The sequence below is a fragment of the Hyla sarda genome, chromosome 8 (genome assembly GCF_029499605.1).
Source record: "Hyla sarda isolate aHylSar1 chromosome 8, aHylSar1.hap1, whole genome shotgun sequence".
Lineage (NCBI taxonomy): Eukaryota > Metazoa > Chordata > Amphibia > Anura > Hylidae > Hyla > Hyla sarda.
The window spans coordinates 20,093,951-20,114,139 of NC_079196.1; the positions used below are offsets into that span (position 1 = coordinate 20,093,951).

A 20,189-nucleotide genomic window follows, 5' to 3' on the forward strand; every position below is an offset into this window, starting at 1 on the left:
GAAGACACTTTTGGTATTTGCAAAGGAGTGGGTAATGGAATGTGCAGTTTTCCACCTCATTGCCGGCGGTGAAGTTTTTAATATGCCATAAGTCAAAGTTTAAAAAGGAGAAGATTCCCCCCCCTTTAAATGTAAACAGGAATGAAACATCTCAGCCCTCTGAATAGCTATGAGGCACTGCTGGGCAGTACCATTATAAGAGCGAGGGGGAGAGAGACACACACTGGAATGTTTAATGCCAGAAATTTATATTATATATATATATATATATATATATATATATATATATATATATATATATATAAACAATGCAAAATGGAGGGAGGTTTGGAAATATTTCTCCCTCCTTAAATTGTTAATGGAATCTTTTAGACCGTATCATCTTGTGCATTCAGTGTCCACGTCAGCACAGCAGACGGGGCACCGTGTGAGATCTGTACAATACCAGCCTGTGAAGAAATAGATATATATATATATATATATATATATATATAAAAAGTCCTAACAATTGAATAATAAAATAAAACAGTAACAATTTCCACAAGAATTTCCCTTTTTTTTGCCAAGGGCGTTGACAGCGGTTGGAGCGCGCCAGAAATTAGACAGTCCATAGTACCAAGGAAAAGAAATAAAATACAACTATTGTACCGATAGTGTCTCCTTGAATTTCCCCATCAATTTGGGTTCATTTTTACAGAAAAACAGGATAATAGAAAAAAATAATAATAAAATAAAATAAAACAGGAACAATTTTCCCTTTTTACACGAAACAGAACGTTGAAATGGAATAAGTACCACTGCTCCGCACACTTCAACCACTAGGGGGTATAAAATGAAAAAGGGCAAAGAAAATTTTTTTTTAAACAAAAAAGTTGGAGTATAACTTTTTTTTGGGAAGGTGCCACTGCGTAGTCTTCTGTATCCCACGAGGCGGGTGGGTGGCAGCCGGTGTAAACCAGTGGCAGTAACCTTCTTCCACATCTGGCGGCTCGGGGCCTCCTGGCATGGAGCGGGATTGAGAATGAGATTTCGATGACTTTCCAAGACACTGTGCAGCTTGATCTGGCAGAACAGAGGGGAGCATTCACCGCTCCGGCTCTCTCCAGACGTTCCCTTTTCTTCACCCTCTGCAGAGTTTCCTGGCTGAGAGGGTTATGGGGGGGGTGGAGGAGGGGAGGGATGGGGGGGTCAGGACCCCCATGGCAACTTAATTCCAGTCATATTTTAGTACTTGTACAACCCCCCCCCTCAAGCTTCCAGTTTCCCCACCCCCATCCTCAGAGGATCACAAACCTGTGGAGAAAAGAGGAAAAACACATTGTCAGGATGGGTGGACAGCGGCTGATAAATGGGGTAATAATGCGTTCCTTTAAACACCATTAAATCTTACAGCTCTCCATGGGAGCGGCTGTGCGTGCGGCTCTGCAGATGCCGGGTTCACACTACGTTTTTTGCCATACTGTTTTCAATCAGTTTTTCTAAAGAAAACCGTATGGCAAAAAAACGGATGGAACAGTATGGGGAAAAGTAAACCGTATGCGTTTTTAAACTTTATATTGTTTTTAAAAGTGCATACTGTTCCGTCCATTTTTATAAAAAAATTAAAATAAAAAAATACGTTTTTGATAATTTTGTAAATTTTTTAATGGGAGGGGTGTTTGGGGACTTTAGGATGCAAATGCACATGTGCAAACCGTATACGGTTTCCCGTATAGAACCATATACATGTGCGTTTTCCATTAACGTCCATGTTTTAAAAAAAAAACATATGTGGTTGCAGTACGGTTTTTAAACCGGAGACAAAAACGTGGCCAACCATGGTTTTGACTTCGGTTTAAAAACCGTTACTGCAACCGCATACGTGTTTATTTTATTTTTTAACATGGACGTCAATGGGAAACGCACATGTATACAGTTCCATACGGGAAACCGGATACGGTTTTTACTTTGCACATGCGCATTTGCATCCTAAAGTCCCCACCCAACACCCATCCTATTAAAAATTGACAAAATTATTTAAAACGTATAGGTTTTATTTTTATAAAAACGGACAGAACTGTATGCACTTTTAAAAACAGTATACAGTTTAAAAACGCATACGGTTTACTTTTCCCCATACGGTTCCATCCGTTTTTTTTTGCCATACGGTTTTCTTTAGAAAAAAATGGATTGAAACCAGTATGGCAAAAAACGTGATGTGAACCCGGCCTAAGACCCTGATCACACCCGGACGTACAGTCCGATACCGTCACAATTGTCGGGACAGGCACATAATCATAGGGGGAGATTTATCAAAACCTGTCCAGAGGAAAAGTTGCCCAGTTGCCCATAGCAACCAATCAGATCACTGCTTTCATTTTTAACTAGGCCTCTGCAAAATGAAAGAAGCGATCTGATTGGTTGCTATGGGCAACTGGGCAACTTTTCCTCTGGACAGGTTTTGATAAATCTCCCCCATATTGTTCCTGGCACAATAAGGCTAGGTTCACACTACGGAATTTGTGAAGCGGCATTTGTGAAGCGGAAAATCCACTTGGAAACTGGAGACCGCAGTGTCCGCACGGTCCTAGCGCCGACTGATTCAGGTCGGCGCTGGCCGCACTTGGAATCTCCGGGCGAAAAATTTCTGCAGTGTGAACCTAGCCTAATGGGCACTGTAACAAATATCAAAATGGGGCTCCTATTACGGCATCTGATTCCCTCTCCCCAGAGAATACAGCAGCTGATAAGTACTGGAAGGATTAAGACTTTTTTTTTTTTTTTAAATAGAAGTCATTTACAAATCTGTTTAACCGGAGTACCCCTTTAATAGTTTTTCACCAGAGTACTCCTTTAATTTTCTGACAATTCAGATAACCAGAGAGGAGCTCTGCACATTTGAAAGGAATGAGACCAACCCGGACGGGGCCCTCTCTCTCTCTCTCTCCAAGGGCCCCATAGCAGCCACATGGTCTGTCACTCTGGTACAAAGAATTTTAAACGAGATAGGCTAGGTTAGGGGTCTCCAAATGGTAGTCCTCAAGTTGTTTCAAAACTACAACTCCCAGCATGCCCGGACAGCCGTTGGCTGTCCGGGCATGCTGGGAGTTGTAGTTTTTGCAATATCTGGAGGTCCATAGTTTGGAGACCACTGGGCTAGGGAATAACTAGCTGATCGGTGGGGGTCCGACTGCTGGTTCCTCTATTTTACCATCTTCTGATCCAGAATGTGAACTATGGTGAGTCTTCCCATTGTAGGAGACCACCAGGACACCCCCCCCCCCCCCCCCCCCCCCGATTTATAAATGTGGTTGGTAGGATTGCCTGTTTTGAAATTCCATTAAAGGGGTATTACCGTGGAACACTTTTTTTTTTTTTTTTTTTCCATCAACGGGTGCCAGAAAGTTAAACAGATTTAAATTACTTCTATTAAAAAATCTTAATCCTTCCAGTACTTTTTAGGGGCTGTATACTACAGAGAAAATGTTTTTTTGGGGGGGGGGATTTCTCTGATGTCATGACCACAGTGCTCTCTGCTGACCTCTGCTGTCCATTTTAGGAACTATACAGAGCAGCATATGTTTGCTATGGGGATTTTCTCCTGCTCTGGACAGTTCCTAAAATGATAAAATGAACAGCAGAGGTCAGCAGAGAGCACCGTGGTCGTGACGTAAAAAAAAAAAAAATCCAAAAAGCTCAAAATTTCCTCTGTAGTATACAGCCCCTAAAAAGTACTGGAAGGATTAAGATTTTTTAATAGAAGCAATTTACAAATCTGTTTAACTTTCTGGCACCAGTAAAAAAAATAAAAATAAAAGTTTGCCACGGGAGTACCCCTTTAAATCTGTTAGAACTGCTGATGGCACCTCAGCCAACATAGTGTGAGAACAGCCTAAGGCTCGGTTCAGCAATGCGTTCCCACTGCTGTCAATGGGATTCCACTGCTCAGATCGTGACCACAGCATTTTGGCGCTAAAATTCCGCTGCCGAAAGAATGATCTTTGTCGTTCCGTCTGAAAATCAGCTGTACAACGGCAGTTACAAAATCCTATACGGCCGCTTCAAAATCACGTTATAGTCTATGGGATTTTTCTAATAAACGTTTTAACCAGTTATAGCCCGTTATTAATAACGGCCGTTATTTTGTGACGGAAGATAGTGCATGCACTATTTCTCCTGTTCATTCGCCGCGATGTATGCGAGTACACCGCGCATGCGTGGCGACTCGCACATCGTTTTAGTGTGTCTGCACATAGCAGCGTATTGCCAATCCGAGCAGGCACATGTAAAGCCACACGCACAGATTTTTTAGCGGGGTTTTCAGCTGCGTATTTGAAAGTGCCCGGGCTCTTCTCGGTTGTCCGCAGCAGATTTTCTGCGGAGGAATGTACGCTGTGGAAAATCCGTCGCAAGCACCATTGAAGTCAGTAGGGACTGTGGCGGATTTTCCACAGCGTACATTCTGCAGCCGTAAATCTGCTGCGAACAACCGAGAAGAGCCCGCCCACTATCAAATACGCAGCGGAAAACCTGCTAAAAAATCCATGCGTGTGAACGTACCCCCAAGGGCTCGCTCACACGGACGGACCCTACAGCGTTGCCTCCTCCTGGTGCCTGCTCATAGTGGCAATCCGCTGTGCAGTATACTCACATCGCAGCCGCTCGCCCTGCTCCCTGAGCTAGGCAGAGAGCAGCCGCAATATGTGAGATGATACTGCGCATGCGCGCTGCGACTCGCACATGTCAGAGTGTCTACCCATAGCAGCGGATAGCCTCTAGGAGCAGGCACAGATGGAGGCACCACTGTAGGGTCCATTGTCAGCGGATCCGCAGCGTATTTGTTTTTACTCTGCACATCGGTCCGTGTGACCGAGCCCTTATAGGGGTTATCCAGGAATAGAAAAACAGAGCTACTTTCTTACAAAAACCACTCCCCGTCTGTCTCCGGGTTGGGTGTGGTTCTGCAGCTTAGTTCCATTGAAGTAAATGGAGCCAAGTTGTAATACCCGAAACACAACCTGGGGACCGAGGTGGAGCTGTTTTTGAAAGAAATTATTTCTTTGTATTCCTGGATAACCAATTTTCTTATCAATGAGATTTCTTTACACTCCAGCTAACCAGTCGCTCTGGATGACACTTAAAAAGGGGTACTCTGGTGTATTTTATTATTTTTTTAATCAACTGGTGCCAGGAAGTTAAAAACAGATTTGTAAAATTACTTCCATTAAAAAAATCTTAATCCTTCCAGTACTTCTTAGCGGCTGTATACTACAGAGGAAATGCTTTTTTTTTTTATTTTTCTCTTCTGTCACGACCACAGTGCTCTCTGCTGACCTCTGCTGTCCATTTTAGGAACTGTCCAGAGCAGCATATGTTTGCTATGAGGATCTTCTCCTGCTCTGGACAGTTCCTAAAATGGACAGCAGAGGTCAGCAGAGAGCACTGTGGTCGTGACAGAAGAGAAATCCAAAAAGAAAAGCATTTCCTCTGTAGTATACAGCCCCTAAAAAGTACTGGAAGGATTAAGATTTTTTTTTTTAATATAAGTAATTTACAAATCTGTTTTAACTTTCTGGCACCAGTTGATTTAAAAAAAATCAAAAAAATAAAAATAAATTTCCAGCGGAGTACCCCTTTAATCCACCTACAGCCATCATTAGGGGTGGGGGAAGGTGTGGTGGTGGTCAAGGGCCCTTTAAGTAATGTATAGAGGGCGGGTCATGTAAATTGATAATAGTTTCCCTGTGCACAACCTTGATAAACTGGATCAACCAAGACAGTGGGCTGTGCATGGGTGGTATTTATGACTCGAATGACCCCACCCGCCCCTTATACAACTAACGCGGCTTTATTTTCGCCGATATTGTTCCAGTAAAGAGGGTCGGTCATAGTTACTGTAAAGGAACAAAAACTCTTAAATAGAGTGTAAAACAACTTAATTGAGGGATCCAGACAAAAAATGTAAACGCCCTCAATTACAAGCGTATTGATCACCTTCAATTACCCATCAGCCCAATTACCCAATCCACCCAAGACTAAAGCAATACATCTCAGATAGTACTATGTAAGACTGGGTTCACACTAAGTTTTTCAACTACGGTTCCCGCATACATTATCTATCAAAAACCATAAGGGAAAAAAACGGATGGAACAGTATGGGAAAAAGTAAACCTTATACGTTTTTTAAAAGTGCATACAGTTCCGTCCGTTTTTATAGAAAAAAAAACCCATATGTTTTTGAAAATTTTGTCCATTTTTAATGGGAGAGGTCTTGGGTGGGGAGTTTAGGATTCAAATGCGCATGTGCAAAGTAAAAACGTATACGTTTTTCCCGTATGGAACCGTATACATGTGCGTTTCCCATTGACGTCCATGTTAAAAAAAAAAAAAAAAACGTATGCGGTTGACCACGATTTTGTCTCCGGTTTAAAAACCGTACTGCAACCGCATACGTTTTTTTTTTTTTAACACGGACGTCAATGGGAAACGCACATGTATATGGTTCCATACGGGAAAAACGTATACGTTTTTACTTTGCACATGCGCATTTGAATCCTAAAGTCCCCACCCAAGACCCCTCCCATTAAAAATGGACAACATTTTCAAAAACGTATGGGGTTTTTTCTCTATAAAAACGGCCGGAACAGTATGCACTTTTAAAAACAATATACTGTTTAAAAACGCATATGGTTAACTTTTTCCCATACTGTTCCATCCGTTTTTTTTCCTATATGGTTTTCGATAGAAAACGCATGCGGGAACCGTAGTTGAAAAACGTAGTGTGAACCCAGCCTAATATGGAGTTCAGCTGGAGGCGACGGGGAGTGTGACAGGTGTAGGCAAGTATAAGCCCCCACCCAGGAAACTACTTGCAGGGTGGCCAAGGGTGGGGGGTCCGTTATAACTTCCTATCTTCTCCATCCCGGGGGGCAAAAACATCCCCCGGGGATGGTGAGGATACAGATTTTACCATATATAACTCGTTGCCAAGCATTATAAATGGTAAAATCTGATGACTAGTTCACTTTAAACAGTTTCACCCATCTATTAGGGCAGTGGTCTCGAGCTGAGGACCTCCAGATGTTTCAAAACTTCAATTCCCAGCATGCCCGGACAGCCGTTGGCTGTCCGGGCATGCTGGGAGTTGAAGTTTTGCAACATCTGGAGGGCCACAGTTTGAGACCTCTGCTTTAGAGAGTTGAACAAATCTACAGTGTTCCAGTTCGTCAGAGAAGTCTGGAATAAGACAGTTCAGGGTCTCACTTCAGACTTCTCCATAAAATCAGAACACTTGGAAATTTGAAGAACTTTTACATGACCGAGGGCCCTTTTAGACAGCCGGAACGGAGGCAGCAGACGAGCGTCGATCAGTGAGATCAATTGATGGTGCAGCCCATTGAAAGCCATTGTTCTCAGCTGCACGTCCCGTTCGGACACGTGCAGCCAGTAAGGATGAATTTTGTTGGGGATTGTCCGTTCGTCAGCTGATCGGTGGCCTTTTAACCCCTTAAGGACGCAGCCCATTTGGGCCTTAAGGACGCAGGACAATTTAATTTTTAAGTTTTAGTTTTTTCCTCCTCGCCTTCAAAAAAAATCATTACTTTTATATTTTCATCCACAGACTAGTATGAGGGCTTGTTTTTTGCGCGACCAGTTGTCCCATTGTAATGCCAACACTCACTTTACCATAAAATGTATGGCGCAACCAAAAAAAAAATACTATTTGTGCGATGAAATTAAAAAGAAAACCGCAATTTTGCTAATTTTGGAAGGTTTTGTTTTCACGCCGTACAATTTATGGTAAAATGAAATGTGTTCTTTATTCTTTGGGTCAATACGATTAAAATGATACCCATGATAACGTACTTTTCTATTACTGTTGCGCTTAAAAAAAAACGCAAACTTTTTAACTAAATTAGTACGTTTAAAATCCCCCTATTTTGAAGACCTATAACTTTTTCATTTTTCTGTATAAGCGGCGGTATGAGGGCTCATTTTTTGCGCCGTGATCTGTACTTTTTTTTATTGTTACCATATTTGCTTAAATAGAACTTTTAATCCATTTTTTAGGGAGTAAAATGTTATAAAAAAGCATCTATTTTGGACTTTTTTTTTATTTTTACGTTCACGCCATTCACCGTACGGTATCATTAACATTTTATTTTAATAGTTCAGATAGTTACGCACGCAGCGATACCAAATATGTATATAAAATATTTTTATAACACTTTTTGGGGGTGAAATAGGGAAAATGGGACAATTTACGTTTTTATTGGGGGAGTTTTTTTTCCCCTTTTTTACTTTATTTTTTTACTTTTTTTTTTTACAGTCCCATAGGGGACTATTTATAGCAATCACTCGATTGCTAATACTGTTCAGTGCTATGTATAGGACACAGCACTGATCAGCATTATCTGTCATCTTCTGCTCTGGTCTGCGGGAAAGCAGCAGAGGAAGGTGAGGGGACCTCCGTCTGCAGTGCTGGATGAGCGGATCGCCGCGGCAGCGCTGCGGGCGATACGATCATCCATTTTAATGACCGCGATGCTGCAGATGCCGTGATCTGTATTGATAACGGCATCTGAGGGGTTAATGGGGGACATCCACGGGATCGCGGGTGTCCGCCATTGCGGGCGGGTCCCTGGCTGCGATCAGACCTGCCGCGTATGATCCAGGCATCGCTCCGATGCTCGCGGTTATGCTTAGGACGTAAATGTACGTCCTGCTGCATTAATTACCACCTCACCAGGACGTACATTTACGTCCTCAGTCATTAAGGGGTTAAGGGCAGTGTTCACAAGAGCGTTTAATTATCGGTACTGTTGTAATTGTACCACTATTTTCCCCCCCAAAAAATAGCGATTTCCAAAAATTTGGTAAAATTTTGGCTGTATCACAATTTCAACCCTAACCCTTAACCCTACGTGTGAAAACAATCTTATATGGGACAATTATCAGGAACATTCATTCCTAGGAATGCTTATTTGCCTGATGATTGGCCCACATGATGGCTAATTCATTAGATTTGGGTTCAGTGGACCTTACTGTAAATTCGCTCAACTCTAGTGAGAAGTATTTAAAGGGGTAAACAGTGGAAAACATTTTCTTGTAAATCAACTGGTGTCAGAAAGGTTAAACAGATTTGTAAATTACTTCTATAAAAAAAAAATCGTAATTATTTCAGTACTTAGCTGCTGTATACTACAGAGGAAGTGCTTTTCTTTTTGAATGTCCTTTCTGTATGACCACAGTGCTCTCTGCTGACACCTCTTTCCATTTTAGGAACTGTTCAGAGTAGGAGAAAATTCACATAGCAAACCTATGTTACTCTGGACAGTTCCTGAAATGGACAGAGCTGTCAGCAGAGAGCCCTGTGGTCAGACAGAAAGGAAATTCAAAGAGAAAAGAACTTCCTCTGTAGCATTCAGCAGCTGATAAGTACTGGAAGAATTAAGATTTACAAGTTGATTTACAAGAAAATGTTTTCCAGTGGAGTACCCTTTTAAGGGTTGGGGGGTCCATCTGTTGGTGTAAATGGACTGGTAATGCACAGTGTTCAGTCACGAACATATACGAGTGCAGTAGGCCATTATCAGAATTCCACAGTAAGCGAATGAAACATCTGCCGAGCATGGTGCAGTTCCATTAAATGGCAAAAAAGAACCTAAGACACTTCTCACTGATGTGGTGGATAGGTTTTACAATGGGATGATCCCATTACGTGGAGTCTTGATGGTTTTTGCACCCAGTTATTTTGGTGTGCACCCAAGCAGACTACTAGACCTTTATGTCTCTTACCAGATTTCTCACAGACCCCTCCTTTCTCCTGCGCTAGGTTGAGTCTGTTCTGTTCAGCAGCTATGCTGTTGGCCTCCGGACTGCTACTACGAGATGCATGGGCTGTATCAGCAGCTGGGTTCAGCTGGAATGCCAAGTCGAGGTGTTCTTGTGCCAACTTTAGATGCTGGCGTAGCCTGTCCAGCTCGTGCTCGCTCGAATGAGTCACGGGCAACTCATAGGACTCTTGGCTCCCATTCTCGGGGTACATTAACTTGCCATTTGGCACTTTTCCCTTTTTCAGTACGGAGTGGTAGTTGGGAGGGGCACTAGGAGCCTTTTTGGGATACTGCTTTTGCTCGGGCTCTTTGCTCTTCTGTCTGAGGGAATCTCGAATGCCACCAATGCCCAAATGGAAGAGCTCACACAGGTTGAGTAGAAGGCACAGAGCGCTCACAGCATACATGATAAGCAGGAATATGGTCTTTTCAGTGGGACGGGACACAAAGCAGTCAACTGTGTGGGGACAAGGGCTCCGAGTGCAAACGTAAGATGGGATCACCTCAAAACCATACAAAACATACTGCCCCAGGAGAAACCCAACTTCTAGGGCAGACCGGAAGAGCAGCTGTAGGACATAAACCTTCATAAGGCCGTCTTGTTTAATACGACGGCGGCCATCATGTTTCTTTTTGTCTCCGTCCTCAGCATCTTTCTCATGCTCTAGGACCTCACAGATCATGGGGTCTTCTTCATTGTCATCCTCTGCTTCTTCATAGTCCCGCTTTGCCCCACGGTGAATAACAGGTGCCTTTTTCTTGCGCTTGCTCCGTGCCTTCTCTATCTGCCTCTGGTATTCATCTGGCCGACGTGCAATTCGATGCATGGCAAAGCCCAGGTACATGATGGACGGGGTGGTGATGAGAATGATCTGGAAGACCCAGAATCGAACATGTGACAAAGGCGCAAAGGCGTCATAGCACACGTTCTCACAACCGGGCTGTTGAGTGTTGCACACAAATTTACTCTGTTCATCATAGTAGATGGATTCTCCACCCACTGCTGTCAGGACTATCCTGAAGATGATGAGGACTGTCAACCAGACCTTTCCCACGAAGGTGGAATGATTGTTAATCTCCTCAAGGAGACGGGTTAAGAAGCTCCAACTCATCTTGAGCCACGATTATATCTGGAACAAAAAGAGAAAAAGCATTGTAAAATTAGTCATCGGACGAGATCGTACAAGTCAAAATAAATGGAGTTAAGTGCTAAAAGCAGATACTTTCATGGTTTAAGAAACACCCAGCCACTCCGCAGACATTTATTATTCACAATATCACTCTCTGGAGGACAATCTATCTGAAGACAAGACATTATATGACACCACCCAGAAATGAAAAGGCTTTAAATACAATGATTTGTATATCATTTCATGCGATCTAGACGCCTAGTGCCATCCCAAGGATCTACAAGCTACAAAGTGTAAACTGGGCCATAGACGAAACTGGGCCAAAGATAAAAGGTTTATCTCAGAACCAGAATTCTTACTTCTCCTTGGTAAAAGAAACACAGCCATGGTGACATCTAGTCAGCTGGGAGGGTGGAAGACTTAACATCTTTTCGATGGTTAAGACTTTATTAAAGTAAGATGTTTCAAGGCCATACTTGGAGTTCTTATGGTCAATCTCACATCAGATTAGGAGGCCGGCATGGTTACAAAACCGGTAAAGAATGAAGAGATTATATCTGTGAGCCTAAAGAGAGCAGAACGGCCTTGAAATGAGTCACTAATGCAATGTATAAAAATAAAATAATTAAATTATTGTTTCTATATATATTCCCTTCCCCACAACCAATCTAAGTGACATCGCGCAGACGTTGTCAATGGGATCTACAAGACTTGAAAAGAAAATAAGCCAAGTTATCCAATATTGTGGGAAAGAGCATCACTGCAGCCATCATTCAGGAATGTAACAAAGTATCCTAGAAATAGGTGCATGGAGAATGTAAGGAAATGTTCAGATCTGTACTTCAGAGATATGCGTGGGCAACTTGCCAAAAAGTTAGGCAGTATACCATGGAGTACTGGCTTTGGGCCCATTAGGTTTAAAAGGTCCACGCATAGTCTACTAGCGACTATGGTTTTTTCCATTTGCTAAACATGTACAATGGTCCCTCAAGTTACAATATTAATTGGTTCCAGTACTTCCATTGTATGTTGAGACCATTGTATGTTGAGACCATGACTATAGAAACCTGGTAAGTGGCTCTGAAGCCCCAAAATGTCATTCAAAAATGGGAAAAAAAAGTGAGGATTAAAGAAAAATAGGTAGATAACTAATATAGATAAAGCAAATCCTTACATATAAAATAAATAAAGATCTGCTGGGAGCTGTAATCACTGTCTATATCGAGGACAGGAGCTTCTTCAGGGTCCTGTACAGTACACGCAATGTCCTAAAAAAGTAAAGGAGTCGCCCTCACCTGGTGTCCAAAGGAGCAGCTAACCCTGGTACAGGTAAAGAGTACAGAACATGTAATACCTCCCTGTACTGTAGTGGGTGCTACCAGGCAGCCAGTCAGTGCATACACTTCAGTAATACAGGTAAAGAGTAGTACAGAACATGTAATCCCTCCCTGTACTGTAGTGGGCGCTACCAGACACCAGTCAGTGCATGCACTTCAGTAATACAGGTAAAGAGTACAGAACATGTAATACCTCCCTGTACTGTAGGGGGCGCTACCAGACACCAGTATCAGTACTTATGAGCTGCTGAAGTTGAGTTGTTACTTTCTGTCTAAGTGCTCTCTGATGACACCTGTCTCGGGAACTGTCCAGAGTAGAAGCAAATCCCCATAGCAAACTCTGTGCAGTTCCCAAGACAAGCAGAGATGTCAGCAGAGAGCACTGTTGCCAGAAAAGAACAACTCAACTTCAGCAGCTGATAATTATTGGAAGGATTAAGATTTTTTAATACAAGTCATTTACAAATCTGTTTAACTTTCTGGAGCCAGTAAACTGCCACTACATACTGAGCATCTGTTTGCTAAAACTAACAGGACATCTGGCATAAGTTCGTCAACCGCAACACAACCTTGTGAGAAACCCAACTACCTCCTATACAGGGTCAAAAGGAGTCGTCTATTGTTCCCATTTCACATGAAAATGGTCAGGAAGCACCCGGCAGTCAAAAAAAGACCCAAAAAACCTCACACATAGCAGAAGTGCGAGAGATAAGAGGACCACATGGGTGCGCGTTATGCTGATGCGGTCCATTTCCCATTAGGCCGGGCAGTTGTGAAAGTGCATTGTAAAAGCTGAATAAGCATCCTGGAAAGAACCCAGAGTATGCACAGGAAACTGCGGCTGTCACCCGGGTGCAGCGGGAAGATGGAGAGAAGACCGCCAGGTATTACATAAGAAGTCCTCACCCTGTGACACCGGGCAGCTGTGACCCCGCATAGTGATAAGACAGACATTACTACATTTCATTCATTTACTCACTTTTCGTTTATGGTACAGCCAAGGTAAATATGATAGTGTTTTCCAGTGTGCCTCCAGCTGTTGCAAAATGACAACTCCCAGCATGCCCGGACAGCCTTCGACTGTCTGGGCATGCTGGGAGGAGTTGTTTTGCAACAGCTGGAAGCACACTGGTTGGAAAACACTACTATACACGCTGCTTATGTCCCTCCTGAAGGGAACTGTCCTATATGCAATTTCCCTATATAACAGAGTGGGAGTTTGTAGTTTCCCAACATGCTGGGAGTTGTTTTGCAACAGCTGGAAGCACACTCTTTACAAAACACTGCCTCAGGGCCTGCCCCAAAGCTTTTCAGAAATTCTGAATGGCCATTTATTCATAAAGTAAAATTAAGATGTGAATCTATTTTATCTATCCAGTATGTACGAAACTTGATGGGCGCCCGATTAAAGTATCTTGGATTACTGAACGATCAAATCAGGAATTTTTACGAGAAACTAAAGACATGCAGAGCTCTTTTTTTATTGTAAATTTTTTAGTTTGGAAAAAATAAAAAGGTTTATGTAAAACCACATTAAGCGTAGGGTCATGAGAGGCAGCTTTCCGCACTACTATTCGAAGCGAAAAATCTGCACCAAGTTGTATGGTATTTGGTGCAAACTTAAAATAAAAAAAATAAAAATAAAATAATCTATAATACAATAAAAATGTATATATATATATATATATATATATATATATATATATATATATATATATATATATATATATACACATACACACACACATATACATATATTTTATATATATATATATATATATATATATATATATATATATATATATATATATATACACACACACATACACACACACTACACACCAAATCTATATAAAAAAAGATTTTTTTGTGGATTTAAGCAAACACAAGAATAAAAAATTTGTGTGGATTTTTTTTGTACACAGCATATGGCCAAGATATGAAACCTCACAACTATTTACTTCCTCGCAACTATTATGCAGAAAAGCCTTTTGGTTTTCTCTTACAGAATAGTCAGGAGGAAACTGTAAAGAATTAGGATTCATTTTGACCAATCTGAGAGGCAATACACATATTGGAGTTTTTCCCGCTATGGCGCCGCGCTCCACATTACTAAATACCTAATACATGACAAAATAACTGTAAATGAGTGATCAGTCCAATAAACTATACAACAACAAAAGCCCTAACGTGACCAAACAAGACACACCTGAAGTTTACGGGCCACATCTGATCTGGTGTCCATCACGCCATCCCGAGAACGCCCGGTGAACACCTCGTACCCGGCTCCAAGTTCTCTCAACATCCCCTATGTGACCAGGTGACCGGCTCGAACGACGGACCCGGTCTGATAGGAAATGGTTGTGGTAGAAGTGCGAACGCCGATTCCAAGTAAAATCCACTAATTATCCTCTTCCCAACCATTAGTGGCCCCATGACCCCCAGTGACCTCCTCCTGACACCCGTAACAACAATTACAGCTCATATCCCATTCACCAAGTAACTAGGACCGCGCTTTTAACCCTTTTATGGCACCCTATAGGGGCGATTTACGTCACAGTCTAGACCTCTAGATTCTGTACAACACGCACCAATCCCATACACAAGCTAAACCGGGACAGGAAGCCCCCTTTAACCGCCAGTGAAGAACAGTCTCATCCATTGGGCCCATCTGGCGTTTTTCAGTTAAAAATTTTTTTTGCGTTGAAACAAATGACAGCAACATCTGGCGAAAAAAATAACACAAGAACAACTGTTCTGTCATAAGTTCTTAGAAACAGCAAGTTATTTAAAGCAGATTGCGGCCCCCCGCCTCCCCTCGCCCCACCACCGAGGCTCATTTCCCTCGTGCCGCGGTTACCTAATAATTCTTTTCTCGCTGGCGGTTTATAATCACTCGCAGTAATGGAAAATACTTTAGTTGGGCAATAACTAAAATTGAAAGAGCAGAGATGCAGGGTAAAGCAGAGGGGATAAGAGATTTCCAGACTACCTCAGCAAGCCGGGTGCGTGTGGGTGAAAGGTAACGCCGCCTGTTCCATACATCCCAAGACAAATAACCGCCATACTACGTGTTTTCCTATCCCTGAACATGCCAAGACACTGAACCTGGAGAAACAGGTTTATATTTTTTAAGGATACAAGATGGATTCCCAGGTTATTGATGCAGGCAGGGAAAACCTAGAGGCTCGAGTGAGGGCCACGTCGCATGAGGGAATCGTTTTCGCACACCTGAGAGCGGCCCCAGGTGCGTGCCGCCGGTCAGGTGACTCCAAAACAAGCAACTAATACCAGATAAAACTTTTAGGAACAAAGTCACGCGTTTCGTATCGTGGTAAAGGGGGAGGGGGGTGGGGGGTAAACAATAGAGAACACGAATGTCATTTGTTTAACGGTCGGCTGCTCTCAATGAACGACGTTGCGCCACAATGAGACAGACTGGGGGGGGGGGGGGGGGCTGCAGAAGATTAAGCCTATGTTATATAGGGAAATCACATATAGGGCTATTCTCTTCAGGAGGGAGCAACCAGCAGCCTGCATTCTAGCGTTTTCCCAATTAGTGTTCCTTCAGCTGTTGCAAAACTACAACTCCCAGCATGCCCGGACAGCCTTCGGCTGTCCGGGCATGCTGGGAGTTGTAGTTTTGCAGCAGCTTGAGGCAGCCTGATATCAGAGATATTCCGGGCAGAGATTCTGTCGGCAACGGGCGCCGGCACCGCGCAATTTCAGCGAAAGAATGAACATGTTCCGACACGTCCCCCCCCCTCGTGGAAATTCCCGAGTGTGAAGGGTGCAGCAGGATCCCATTGAGAGCAAATGGGGGAGATTTATCAAAACCTGCCCGGAGGAAAAAGTTGACCAGTTGCCCATAGCAACCAATCAGATCGCTTCTTACAATTTTCAGAGGCCTTAAAATTTGACCAGTTGCCCATAGCAACCAATCAGATCGCTTCTTTCAATTTTCAGAGGCCTTAAAATTTGACCAGTTGCCCATAGCAACCAATCAGATCGCTTCTTTCATTTTTCAGAGGCCTTTTAAAAAATGAAAGAAGCAATCTGATTGGTTGCTATGGGCAACTGGTCCACTTTTCCTCTGCACAGGTTTTGATAAATCTCCCCCAATGGGAGGCTGTTGCATCATATTTTCCACTCAGAAAATCCACAATGTGACTAGGCCCTTAAGGTTCAATGGCCCAGATTTATCAAACTGTGTGAGAGAAAAAGTGGAGTGATTTTCTCACAGCAACCAATCACAGCTCAGGTTTCACTTTACCAGAGCTCGTTAGCTGAGCTGTGATTGGTTGCTGTGGAAAAATCTCTCACACATTTTGATAAATCTGGGCCAATAGGTGCAACTATAGGGGCCAAGTCCACACTATGGAATAACTCTGAATCACCCGGAATCAGCGCATATTTTACGCCAATTCAAAAGTACCATTGAAAAAAAAAAAAAGGAATCCGGCTGAAAGAACGAACAAGTGGATTCTGTCGGTGGAATTCGGACTCCGGAATTTTCCTCTAAGGAATGTGTGAACTGTGCATCCGAATCCCAGCGAAACGTATGGGAGGCTGCTGCAATCTGCCTGAAATTTCCAGGAGAAATTTCCATATTTCGAACTGGAAACCAAGACAACTACGATGCCGCTTATCTCCTTGGAAGATCAGAGGAAGTCTGGCCATTTGGCTATTGGTGGTCCAGCATGTGTTTGAAGTATATGGCCAGCTGTACGTATAATAAAATATCGCCATATCAGGATCGTGGTGCATTAGATGCTCTTATTAGCGTCTTGTTATAAAGGACAGTTGGGGGCATTTATATTGTGTTTCGAGCATTTTTTTTTTTTTTTTGCGTTTATTTGTTGCTATTTAAGCGCATCGCTGCGCCTTTTCGATTTACACCTTTTGTGTAAAGGCCAGATGTTAAGGGTTAGGCTGGGTTCACACTACGTTTTGTCCCATACGGGAGCGCATACGGCAGGGGGGAGCTAAAACCTCGCGCTCCCTTATGTGACCGTATGCGCTCCCGTATGTCAATCATTTCAATGAGCCGACCGGAGTGAAACGTTCGGTCCGGTCGGCTCATTTTTGCGCCGTATGCGCTTTTACAACCGGACCTAAAACCGTGGTTGACCACAGTTTTAGGTCCGGTTGTAAAAGCGCATACGGCGCAAAAATGAGCCGACCGGACCGAACGTTTCACTCCGGTCGGCTCATTGAAATGAATGACATACGGGAGCGCATACGGTGACATACGGGAGCGCGAGGTTTTAGCTCCCCCCTGCCGTATGCGCTCCCGTATGGGAGAAAACGTAGTGTGAACCCAGCCTTAGTCTTGTGCTGTGGTAATGAACTTGTCAACTGCGACTGTCGCAAAACCCCCCAATAAGGAGCAATTCTACACCAGCCCAGACCTAGCGTAGCTTTTTGGGGTATGTGAAGAGTGAAATTTCAGAAAGTGTGTATCCTCCACAAAATTAATCAAATGCCCTGCGACCAGGTAATAAATTTGGCGGAGTAACACAAAAATAAAATAAAAAATAAAAAGAACTAAATGAACGTGAGAACATAGCCTTTCAAGCAAAACTAAAATTCCCAGTTGAGGAATTTCTTTAGTGCCCGTCTTACACCCCGGCAGGGGGTTCCACAAAATGAGGCCTCGAGTTCTGAACCTGGGGGAGGCGTTGGGGGGTAGAACTTCTGCTCCTGACTTTTGGCCATAAACCGGACCTTACAAGCCTGCAATGGATTTTATTAGGATTGTTCTTCAGTGGGATCATTGTAACCCAATTCTAGGATGTCCTTATACAGTGGTCTCCAACGGGTGGGCATGCTGGGAATTTTAGTTTTGCTTGTAAGGCTATGTTCTCACAGCCAAAATTCTGGACAGAACTACACAACTTCCTATGGCGCATACAGCAGCTAATAAGTCCTGGACTTAAAAATCTTCGTTCTTCCAGGACTTATTAGCTGCTCTATGAACAATCCTAATAAACCACTGAAGAACAATCCTAATAAAATCCATTGCAGGCTTGTAAGGTCAGGTTTATGGCCAAAAGTCGGGAGCGGAAGTTTTACCCCCAACACCTCCCCCAGGTTCAGGACTTGAGGCCTCATTTTGTGGAACCCCCTGCCGAGGTATAAGACGGGCACTAAAGAAATTCCTCAACTGGGACAAAGGAAAAAAAAATTCCCAGGGACTGGTTGCTTTAGGATTACGGTGGCCACAAATACAAAAGACACGGCAGGAGACTCCAGGAATGTTTGTGTATACTGGGATTATCCCGGCTGGGTCATATGAAAGCCAAAGTCACGGGCAGGGGGTAGGGGGGCATACAGGTGGGGGTAGGGCAGTAATCTCTCTCCCATTCTCCTATTTGCTTGGGGCAGTCAATGTCCTGCAATTACAGTCACATGAGCTTTTTATCTCCTCAATAACTGATTACAAGGTGCTGGTGCTCCGGTCACGAGGGGAAAAAAAATTAATAAACATGCACCAAATTTTTTGTACGTTTTGGCTAAAGACACCAGGGGAAAAAATGATTTTTATTGAATTTTTTTGCTGCAGTTTTTATTTTATTTTTTTGCAAAATTGCCGACAAAAAAGCCTATGGAGGTCTATGGGAGAAAAACACCACAAACTGCCACTTAGTCAAAAAAGCACACTCCAAAAGGTGCAAGAAATAAAAAAGCAGGTACAAAGTTTCATAGACCCCCAGTGACTTCCAGTTAAAGGGGTTATCCAGGAAATAGAGATAGATATATATATATATATATATATATCTATATATATATATCTCTATATATATATATATATATCTCTATATTATATATATATATATATATATATATATATATATTATATATATATATATATATATATCTCTATATATATATATATATATATATATATATATATATATATATATATATATATATATATATCTCTATATATATATATCTCTATCTCTATCTCTATCTATATATATCTCTATATATATCTATATATATATATATATATATATATATCTCTATCTATCTATCTATCTCAACTGGCTCCAGAAAGTTAAACAGATTTGTAAATTACTTCTATTAAAAAATATTAATCCTTTCAGTACTAATGAGCTTCTGAAGTTAAGGTTGTTCTTTTCTGTCTAAGTGCTCTCTGATGACACGTTGTCTCGGGAAACGCCCAGTTTAGAAGCAAATCCCCATAGCAAACCTCTTCTAAACTGGGCGGTTCCCGAGACACGTGTCATCAGAGAGTACTTAGACAGAAAAGAACAACCTTAACTTCAGAAGCTCATAAGTACAGAAAGGATTAAGATTTTCTTAATAGAAGTAATTTACAAATCTGTTTAACTTTCTGGAGCCAGTTGAGATATATATATATATAAAAAAGTTTTTTCCTGGATAACCCCTTTAAGCAAAAACGACTCCAAAAGGCGCAAGAAATAAAAAAGCAGGTATAAGGTTTCATAGACCCCTAGTGACTTCCAGTGAACATCTGCCACAAGGTCTATGAATGCCATGTAGCAATCTGGCATTGTTGCAGCAATAACTTGATGTATACGCTGAACATATAGCCAAGTGGTCTTCAACCTGCAGCCCTCCAGATGTTGCAAAACTACAACTCTCAGCATGGCCGGACAGCCGTTGGCTGTCCGGGCATGCTGGGAGTTGTAGTTTTGCAACATCTGGAGGTCCGCAGGTTGAAGACCACTGATATAGTTTTTCAGCCTATTTGAATAGGGGTTGTACTTTAAAAAAAAAATTTTTTTAACTGTTTTACTTACCTCCGCCCCCGTTCCCACGCAGTTCCCCCATACTACCTGTGACCGGCGCTCCAACAGACATGACAGAGGAGTACGGAGCGTGACCGCCGAGGCTACTGTGGTCACTTGATGTCA

The 20,189-nt window shown here is 42.5% G+C and overlaps 1 protein-coding gene across 3 annotated transcripts; it reads right to left on the reverse strand.

Moving 5' to 3' along the window:
* Positions 1–499: 499 nt before the first annotated feature.
* LOC130284925 (gap junction gamma-1 protein-like) lies at positions 500–15,167 on the reverse strand. Of its 3 annotated transcripts, none has more exons than XM_056535887.1 (3): positions 15,143–15,167; positions 9,778–10,945; positions 500–1,293 (listed from the first exon to the last, which is right to left on the reverse strand). In XM_056535887.1, exons 2-3 carry the CDS (start codon positions 10,925–10,927, stop codon positions 1,286–1,288), a joined length of 1,158 nt encoding a protein of 385 aa, XP_056391862.1. In that variant the 5' UTR covers positions 10,928–10,945; positions 15,143–15,167; the 3' UTR covers positions 500–1,285. The 3 variants fall into 3 exon arrangements, with proteins under 3 accessions (XP_056391862.1, XP_056391860.1, XP_056391861.1); XM_056535885.1 differs by lacking the exon at positions 15,143–15,167 and adding an exon at positions 14,492–15,071; XM_056535886.1 differs by lacking the exon at positions 15,143–15,167 and adding an exon at positions 11,305–11,356.
* Positions 15,168–20,189: the final 5,022 nt, after the last annotated feature.

Excerpts from the sequence above, each read along its gene's own strand:
- LOC130284925 (XM_056535887.1), bottom strand. The coding sequence starts at position 10,927 with ATGAGTTGGAGCTTCTTAACCCGTCTCCTTGAGGAGATTAACAATCAT.